Genomic DNA, 9470 nt, shown 5'->3' with positions numbered 1-9470 from the left:
TTTTTTTAATTTTTTTTTAATTTTTCTATTTTTAAAGCTTTTTATTTTGTTTTTTTAATTTTATTTTTTATTTATTTTTATTTTTAATTTTTCTTTTTTAAAGCTTTTTATTTTTTTTTTATTTTGTATTTTTTTATTTTTAAAACTTTTTATTTTTTTTTTATTTTTTATTTAATTTTTATTTTTAATTCTTCTATTTTTAAACTTTTTTAAATTTTTTTTTTCTATTTTTAAAACTTTTTTCTTTTTTTTTCTATTTTTAAAGCTTTTCTTTTTTTAATTTTATTTTTTATTTAACTTTTTTTAATTTGTCTATTTTTAAAGCTTTTTTTTTATTTAATTTTTTATTTAATTTTTTTTTAATTTTTCTATTTTTAATGTTTTGGGTTTTTTTAATTTTATTTTTTATTTAATTTTTATTTTTTATTTTTCTATTTTCAAAACGTTTTATTTTTTATTTTAATTTTTATTTAATTTTTATTTTTAATTTTTCTATTTTTAAAATTTTTTTCTTTTTTTGGTTTTTTTCTATTTTTAAAGCTTTTATTTTATTTTTTTAATTTTTGTATTTAATATTTCTTTTTAATTTTTCTATTTTTAAAGCATTTATTTTATTTTTTTATTTTTTTTTAATTTTTCTATTTTTAAAGCATTTTTTTTTTATTTTGTTTTTTATTTTATTTTTATTTTTAAGTTTTCTATTTTTAAAGCTTTTTGTTTTATTTTATTTGGTGCTTCCCAGACCAATTCAACCTGGTGATTGTGGTGGTGTTTGAGGGTCTTGCATTACGGCACTACCTTTTATAGAACTTTTACTGCACTTTACAGCACTTTACAGTTTTTGTTTTGTTTTTTATTTATTTATAATTAATTTTGTTATTTTAATTTTATTTATTTTTATTTTTAATTTTTTTATTTTTAAAGCATTTTATTTTATTCTATTTGGTGCTGCCCAAACTTGCTGTTGTGCATTTTTATACTTTGTAATACTTTGAAGTAATTTTGTTTTGTATCCCCATATTTTTTCTCAAACGGTTTATCCCAAACTGTACCCCCCTCCCTTTACCTGTGTTATCCCTCTCCCGGGATGAGATCATCCCCAAACCCCACCCTGGCTCTCTGTCAATCACTCAGCCTCCCATCCCCTCCATCCAGAAGTTTCGGTCCAAGTGTCCAGTGATTAGCCAGAGGCTGGGAGTCAGCCCCCCAAGCCTTGCCCCATACGCTGTCCTATATGTCTATCCCCCAGCATCCATCCCTTAGGGTCACTTAATGGTTGGTAGGATGTTATCTACTTTCAGTTTCCACCTCCCTTTAAATGTAACCTTGGCACATCTCCCGGGGCTCTCAGCAGGAACCCCCTGAGGTGCAGGAGCTCCTTTGGGACTCCTAATAAAACCTTGCATTAACCCCTGCTAAGAGTCGGCCCTTTATCTTCTACCGCTGTCTCTGGTGTCTCTTCTGCTGCAAAGGCACCAGCCCAGGTGCCCTCAGCACCCTCAGGGCACAGAGAGTGTCTCCCCCAGCCCAGGTGCCCTCAGTACCCTCGGGGCACACACAAAGAGTGTCTCCCCCCAGCCCAGGTGCCCTCAGTACCCTCGGGGCACAGAGAGTGTCTCCCCCCAGCCCAGGTGCCCTCAGCACCCTCGGGGCACAGAGAGTGTCTCCCTGCCAGCCCAGGTGCCCTCAGTACCCTCGGGGCACAGAGGGTGTCTGCCCCCAGCCCAGGTGCCCTCAGTACCCTCGGGGCACAGAGAGTGTCTGCCCCCAGCCCAGGTGCCCTCAGCACCCTCAGGGCACAGAGAGTGTCTCCCTGCCAGCCCAGGTGCCCTCAGCACCCTTGGGGCACACACAGAGGGTGTCTCCCCCCAGCCCAGGTGCCCTCAGCACCCTTGGGGCACACACAGAGAGTGTCTGCCCCCAGCCCAGGTGCCCTCAGTACCCTCGGGGCACAGAGAGTGTCTCCCCCCAGCCCAGGTGCCCTCAGCACCCTCGGGGCACAGAGAGTGTCTCCCCCCAGCCCAGGTGCCCTCAGCACCCTCGGGGCACACACAGAGAGTGTCTGCCCCCAGCCCAGGTGCCCTCAGTACCCTCGGGGCACAGAGGGTGTCTCCCCGCTGTCGGCCGTGTCGGGGCTGCCAACTCGGGACCAGCCGAGGGTTACTGAGAGGCTCGCACAAACCCGCTCGGCCGCTGATTGTGGTGGTGTTTGAGGGTCCTCCAGGACAAGGGAGGAGATGAGAATCTTGACTCCACCTTTCAGAAGGCTGAAATATTATTGTATGATCTCTATTATATCAAAAGAAAATCAGATATTAGAACTATATTAAAAGAGCAACGAGACATCAGAAAGCTGGAAAGGAATGAATAATAAAAACCTGCTCACAGCCCCGACACCACTGGACCATGATTGGTCATCAAGTAGAAACAATGCACAGGAGACCAACCCAAGATGCCCCTGTTGCTAAACCATCTCCAGCCCACACTCCACAGCCAGCAGATTGTTATTGGTTCCATTTCTGTTCTGAGGCTTCTCAGTAAAAAAATCCCAGCAAAAGGATTTTCATCAAACACGTCAGTGCCAGGTGATGGCACAGGCAGCATCGGCCGGCCGAGGTCACTGTGTCATCCCTGCCAGCCCAGGTGTCACAGCAAGGAGGAGAGAGTTCACCCTGTGCTCACCCTGCAATACAGAGCAATACAACACAACACACATATTAACACAAGATGATAACCTTTATCTATTTTCATTACATGTGGATTTATTGTTACAGGACACCCAAAACAACAAAAGCACACAAAAAACAGCACTCATCTACCATTAACACCCCCTTCAAATGACACACAAACTCACCATCCCTCTGATCACAACTGTTAAATTACACCCCAGCAATCATTGGTCCTCAGGAACGTGGTTCCCAGGAGCCTCCAAAAAATCCTCCTGCCTGACCAGACCCCAGTTCCTGGACGGTCCGCGCCCAAACTTTGGCAATGAACGTCGCCTCGCTGACCGACCGGGACCCAGGAAAAAAAAAACCCAGCCAGGGGGGGAAAAAAAAAAAACAGCAGGGGATTTTTTATTCTAAATTTAAAAATTAGTTGGAAAACCTGAAAAGCAAAAAAAAGCCACACACACAAGGTTACATCCAGTCAGCATGCACTCACACATGCAGAGAAGAACATGCCAGACTCACCCTTCTCTGAGATAGCTGGTCCAAAGGCACAGAAAGAAGTGCCCAAAAATGAATTTTTAAATCCTTAAAATGTTGAAAAAGACAGAGCTTCCTTCAAGTGAACCTGTAAAAATGAGAAACCAGGGCAGTTATCTCCACTGAAACTGATTAAATGGCAAATAAACCAATTCTGCCCTTCAATTTATTCTCAAAAAATATTGTGAAAAGTAGGATTCTCCTCAATTTAAATCCCTCCAGCAATGAAAAAAGAGAAATTTTTCCCTCAATCAAAACCCTTAACAACGAGGGACAGCTAGGGAAGGTTTGCAGGAGGCACTTAAGACTCACAAAGCAGCCTGACTTTATGGTGGTGGCAGCTTGGGTTTGGGAGGCGCCCTGCACAATGCCGAATTTCAGGAGCCACTCCTGCCCACAGGCCCCTAAACCTCAATGCCAGCTCTCCCCGCGTCAAGCCCCCTGTCTGTGCCCCTCAGTCCGCAATGTCTGTGTGTCACCTCAAGGCCCCCAACCTTGGCCCTTGGCCCCCTAACCTCCACCATGCACTCTCCACTGGTTGGGGTGGTTTTTAGGGTGAGTTTAGGCATGTTGTGAGGGCTGGCTCACCTGGCACCCTCAGGCACCCCCTGCCCCTCAGCCTCCTTGTGTCACCCTCAAGTTCCCCACTGCATCCTCTCAGCATCTCTGTGCCAGCCTGGAGCCACCTCTTTGCTCCTAAAGACCCCTAAAGGGCAGCAGGTAAGGGTTAGGAGGGGGCACCCCAAATTTCCCAGAGCAAAACTGCAGCAAAACAAAACCGTGGCTGCCCTGGCAGTGCAAAACATGTCCTGCAAACTGCCATCGGGAACCTTTGTGTCCCGTGGAAAGGGGCTGCTGCTGCTGGTGTCCAGGGAATGGGATTGTGCCTCCTAAAATCACATTTCTCGCAGACACTGGCTTGGAAATCTTTCCTTCCTGTGCAGAAAAAAAAGAGCCATCATTCACAGCGAGGTGTTCAGGGCTGAAAATCCCCTGATGGCAATGCAAGGGGCAGGGAAATGTGACTATACATCCTCAAAACTTCTCCTAGCACATCCAAAATGTTCACCCCGTAATTGTGAGAGTCAGCCGTGGCATTACTCGCCTACAACAAACCCTTGTGCTGAGGGGAGCACCTCAGCAGGTGGGGCAGCGTGTGGGGTCACAGGGGGACCCTTCTCTTTCCACGCTCCCAGTCCAGCTGCAGTACTCTCCGTTCCACCCCAGCTCCACCCCAGTACCCCCCACTCCCTCCCCAGTGCAACCTATTAACCCCAGAAAAATGATGAGGTTTGAGTGGAAAAGGAGTTTAAATGGAGGGGCCAAACACCTTTTCCATAATTGTCCGATTTTTTTAAACTGAGGGGGAATGCCCTTTCCCTGCAATTTTAAAAAATTTTTACCTTGGGGATCCCGCTCATCCTTCCCCCTCATCTCGCACCCAGAGCACCATCTGCCCTGGTCCCTCCTCTCCTGGCAGGCTCTGTCATAGGGAGCTAATTAGGGGGAGCGTTAATTAACTGGCCACAGCGAAACGGGTCTGGTTTGGAGGTGGGCGGCGAAAAGAGCCGAGTGCTGCCGGAGATGCCTGAATGGCGGAGAGAGCGCGGTCAGCGAAAGGAGCCGAGCGGGGACGGAAAAACCCGAGCGGCGGAGAGAGCGCGGTCAGCGAAAGGAGCCGAGCGGGGACGGAAAAACCCGAGCGGCGGAGCTCGGCGGAAAGCGATGAAGGGACGGGGACACCCGGACTGCGAGCCCTGATTATCCAATGGCCTCGGGGGGGCGGAGCGTTGCGGGCCCGGCCCCGGCGGCAGCTTTAGACGCCGCCATGGCGGCGGAGGTGGCGGAGGCTCCGTGTGGGCTCTGCAGCGCCTCCGCGGCGCCCTATACGTGCCCGCGCTGTCACCGCCGCCTCTGCTCCCTGCGCTGCTACCGCGCCCACGGCCCCTGCGCCGAGGCCTTTTACCGCGACCAGGTTCTTGAGGCGCTGCGCGCCGAGCGCGATCCTCCCCCCCGGGGCCCCGCGCCGCCCGGGCTGCGCGAACTACGCGAGCCCGGGGATCCAGCGCGGCCTGCGGGTCGCGGGCTATGGGAGCAGCTCAGCGAGGCGGAGCGCGACGGGTTCCGGCAGCTGCTGAGTTCCGGGGAGGCCGCGGCGCTGCTGCCGCAGTGGCGGCCGTGGTGGTGGCGCGGGCGGGGACCAGTGGAGGTGCTCGGCGGCGGCTCGGGGGTCGAGCAGGAGGAGGAGGATGAGGAGGGCGGCGAAGTCCGGCCCAGCCCCGCGCCGCCTGTCCCGGCCTCGGTGCCGCCGCTGAGCTCCCTCCGCGCCGCGGCCCCGTCGCCCTTGGTGCGGTTCCAGCTGCCGAACGTGCTCTTCGGCTACGCCTTCGCTCTGAGCCTGCACGGCGGAGACGAGACGCTGCTGCCCGAGCTCCCCGCGGCCGCCATCTCCGCCGCGGCCGCGCTCCGCGCCCGCCGCCCCTTCGGCAGCACGGCCGAGGCGCTGCTGAGCGCCCGGCGCGACGCCCGCGCCGCGGGGCTGCCCCTGAGCCCGCTCGGCGACAGCGGCGCGTTCCTGGCCGTGGCGCAGCTGCTGGAGGGTCGCGATAGTCGCGACCCCGGCGCCGACGTGGCGGCGGCTTTGTGGCACCTGTGGCGGCTGCTGAAGGCGGGAGCGCGGGCGCTGCCGCCCCCCGAGCGGAGCCGCTTCCGAGCGGCGCGCAGGAAGGTCGGGTTCCTGCTGAGCTGGAGCCGCGGCGCCCCCGAGGAGCTCGCCCAGCTCGCCCGGGAGGCGCGGGCGGTTCACGCCGAGGTGGCCGCGGAGGAGGCGGCGGTGGCCGAAATCAGGGAGGGGCTGGAGAAGGTCTGGGGAGGGTCCCGGCCGCCCCCCAGGGAGGGGCAGGGGGATCGGGGACCCTGGCTGGTCAGGGACGGGGTTGAGGAGGGTTTCAGGGGTCCCCGGCCGCCCCCGGCTGACAAGGGGGTGCAGGGTCGGCGGCTGATCGAGGAGCTGGACTGAGATGGGCAGATGGCAAGGAAACAGCCCGGGAGAGAATCCGCTGGTCAAAGGACAGGACTGATGAACGTCCAGAGAACCGGGACTGGGAAAGCTGCTCCTTAAGGGACAGGACTGATTAACGTCCGGGAAAGTTGCTCGTTAAGGGACAGGACAAATGAACTTCCAGAAAAGCTGCTCATTATGGGACAGGACTGATGAACGTCTCCACTCTCGGCGGGTGTGGGGGGTCCCAGGGGGTCCCTCAGTTGATGGGAGCGGTCCCGGCAGTGCCAGTAAACGGTGAGGGGTGGGAGTTGGAGGTGGTGGTGCTTGCTGGGGTCCCAGGACAGGAGGGAAGACACGAGAACATTGACTCCATGTTTCAGAAGGCTCAATTTATTATTTTATGACATATATTACATTAAAACTGTATTAAAATAATAGGATTTCATCAGAAGGCTGGCTAAGAATAGAAAAAGAATGATAACAGGCTTGTGACTGACCGGGACAGTCCGGACAGCCGGACTGTGATTGGCCATTAATCAGAAACAACCACATTAATTAGAAACAACCACATGAGAGTTGGGGAGGGGGGGTCCCGAAGGTGCCTCAGTAGATGGGGGGGGGGGGCCTTGGGGGTCCCACAGGCAATGTGGGTGATCCCGGGGGGTCCCGGGGGGCCCTCAGTAGAGCAGGGGCAGCAGGCGGTGCGGCACGCGCTGGCACAGGCCCCCCCAGGCCCCCCCAAAGCGGCGCCGCTGCCGCCGCTCCCCCTCCAGAGCCCGGAGCTCCCGCAGCGCCGTCCCCGCCAGGAGCAGCAGCAGCGGCGGGGACAGACCTGGGGGGACACGGGGGGTCAGGGGGGACACAGGATTTTGGGGTGCTCAGGTGTCTGGCAGGGAGGGACACGGGGTTCTGGGGGGCTCAAGTGTCCGGGAGGGAGGGACACGGGGTTCTGGGGAGCTCAGGTGTCCGGGAGGGAGGGACACGGGGTTTTGGGGGGTCTCACCGCAGGGCAGGGTCCAGCCCAAGGCCATCAGCAGCTCCCCGAGGTCATCGGGGCGTCGCACGAGCCCCCACCAGCCCCCGGCCAGCAGCAGCTGCCCCGTGGCCGTGGGGACCGTGGGGAGACCTGGGGAGGGGGTGGAACAGGGGTTTGGCGGGTCCCAGATTTGGGGATCCGCGGCCGTTTGGGTGTCCCGGCCCTGGGGGGTCTCACCGGCCACCCGGGGGTCTCGGGGGTCGCGACTGAAGAGGCTCCTCTGGGTGGTGGCGCCGTGGAAGATCCACAAGCCCAGGGCTGGGGGGGAACGGGAGGGGAGGGGGGATGTCAGGGCCCCCCCAACCTGCCCTGAGACCCCCCGAGCTCCTCAGGGACCCCCCCCCCCCCCAAATCCCCCCAGTTCCCCTGAACCCGCCCCACCCCCATCCTGCTCCCCCCGCCACCATTCCCCCAAATAGTCCCAAATTAATCCCTGGTGCTCCCATTGACCCCAAATCTCCCCAATTCCCCCCAAAATCTCTTCCAGTGCCCCCCAAATCTCATCCAATTGCCCCCAAATCCCCCAGTTCCTCCCAAATCCCCCCAGTGCCCCCAGTACCCCCCAATTCCCCCCAAATCTCCTCCAGTGCCCCCCAAATGCCCCCAATTCAACCAAATTCCTCCCAATCCCCCCAGTACTCCCCAGCTGCCCCAGTATCCCCCATGCCCACCGTAGAGCCCTGCGCAGGCCGCCCCCCCGGCGCCCCCCAGCCCTGCTGGGGTCTCCTCAGCAGCAGCAGCACGGGGAGGGGACCCCCGAAGGGGCCCCAGGCGAGACCCCCAAAGAGCCCCAGGAACCCCCCGGGGCCGGGGGCAGGACTCGCGCTCAGCTCCTGGAGAGGGGCGAGAGGTGAGACCCCCACAGATCCCCCACCCACAAACACACCCCAAAATACCCCCCAGGGGACCCCAACAATCCTCTGGAGACCCAAGCACACCCCATAACCACCCCCACCCCAAAGACACCCCAAAAACCCCCCAAACACACCCCGAGACCCCCCCAGGTGTACCCCACCCCACCCCAAACACACCCCAAAAGCCTCCAAACACACCAAACACACCCCCCACTCCCAAACACACCCCAAAATACCCCCAAAACACCCCAACCCCCCCCCGGGGGACCCCAAAACCCCCCTGGAGACCCCAAGACCCCCCCCCACTGCACCCCCCGGGGTCCCCCCGTGCCCCCCCCGTGCCCCCCCCGTGCCCCCCACCCTGAGCCGCCGCAGCACCGCCCCCCCCTGCGCGGCCGCCACGAGCGCCAGGGGCAGCGAGGGGGAGCCCCAAAGGCGCTGCTGCTCCCCCAGGGCCGCGGAGAGCACCAGGAACTGGGGGGGACACATTGGGGACACGGGGGCGACAGGAAAGGGGGGACAGGGGGACATTGGGGACACATTGGGGCGGGGATGGGGGGAACAGGGGGGACAGAGGGGGGAAGAGCTCATTAACCCCTGGGCTCTGCTCCCAGTGCTCCCAGTTCCCCCCAGTCCCTCCCAGTCCCCCCCAGTCCCTCCCAGTTCCCTCCCAGTCCCTCCCGGTCCCCCCCAGTTCCCCCCCAGTCCCCCCCAGTTCCCCCCCAGTCCCTCCCAGTCCCTCCCAGTTCCCCCCCAGTCCCTCCCGGTCCCTCCCAGTCCCCCCCAGTCCCCTCCAGTTCCCTCCCAGTCCCTCCAGTCCCCCCCAGTCCCTCCCGGTCCCTCCCAGTCCCCCCAGTCCCCTCCAGTTCCCTCCCGGTCCCCCCCAGTCCCTCCCAGTCCCCCCAGTCCCCCCGAGTTTCCCCAGTTCCCCCCGTACCCAGGCACAGAGCCCGACACGCTCCCAGTTCAGATTCTCGGGGGGCTCCAGGGGGATCCCCGCTCCTCCCCCCACGAAGAATTCATACACGGGGTGTCCTGGGGGGTGGGGGGAGAGGGGCACGGCCTCAGCACCGCCGGGACCCCCTCAGGACCCCCCCGGGACCCCCGAAAACCCCCCAGCCCTCCATGACCCCCAAACCCCCAGCCCCAGACCCCAATTCCCGCCCCAATCCCCCCCCCCCCATGACCCCCCCCCAGAACCCCAAATTCCCCCCGGACCCCAATTCCCCCCCAGCCCCCCCTGCTCACCGGTGCTCCCCCCCCGCAGCCGCCGCCGCGCGAGGATGAGGAGGGCGAGGCCGAAGGCGACGCTGGAGGCGGCCGCGGCCAGCGGGGGGAGGAGGGGGCACAGGGGGGGCAGGGGGACC

At 57.2% G+C, this 9470-nt stretch overlaps 1 protein-coding gene across 1 annotated transcript; it reads left to right on the top strand.

Moving 5' to 3' along the window:
- Window positions 1–4729: 4729 nt before the first annotated feature.
- Window positions 4730–6658, top strand: ZNHIT2 (zinc finger HIT-type containing 2). Its single transcript, XM_077173149.1, has one exon. It carries the CDS (start codon window positions 4978–4980, stop codon window positions 6226–6228), a length of 1251 nt encoding a protein of 416 aa, XP_077029264.1. The 5' UTR covers window positions 4730–4977; the 3' UTR covers window positions 6229–6658.
- Window positions 6659–9470: the final 2812 nt, after the last annotated feature.

This window comes from Agelaius phoeniceus, unplaced genomic scaffold (genome assembly GCF_051311805.1).
Source record: "Agelaius phoeniceus isolate bAgePho1 unplaced genomic scaffold, bAgePho1.hap1 Scaffold_287, whole genome shotgun sequence".
Lineage (NCBI taxonomy): Eukaryota > Metazoa > Chordata > Aves > Passeriformes > Icteridae > Agelaius > Agelaius phoeniceus.
The sequence above is the reverse complement of the archived record's forward strand: the minus strand, read 5'-3'. Positions and strand labels throughout refer to the sequence as shown.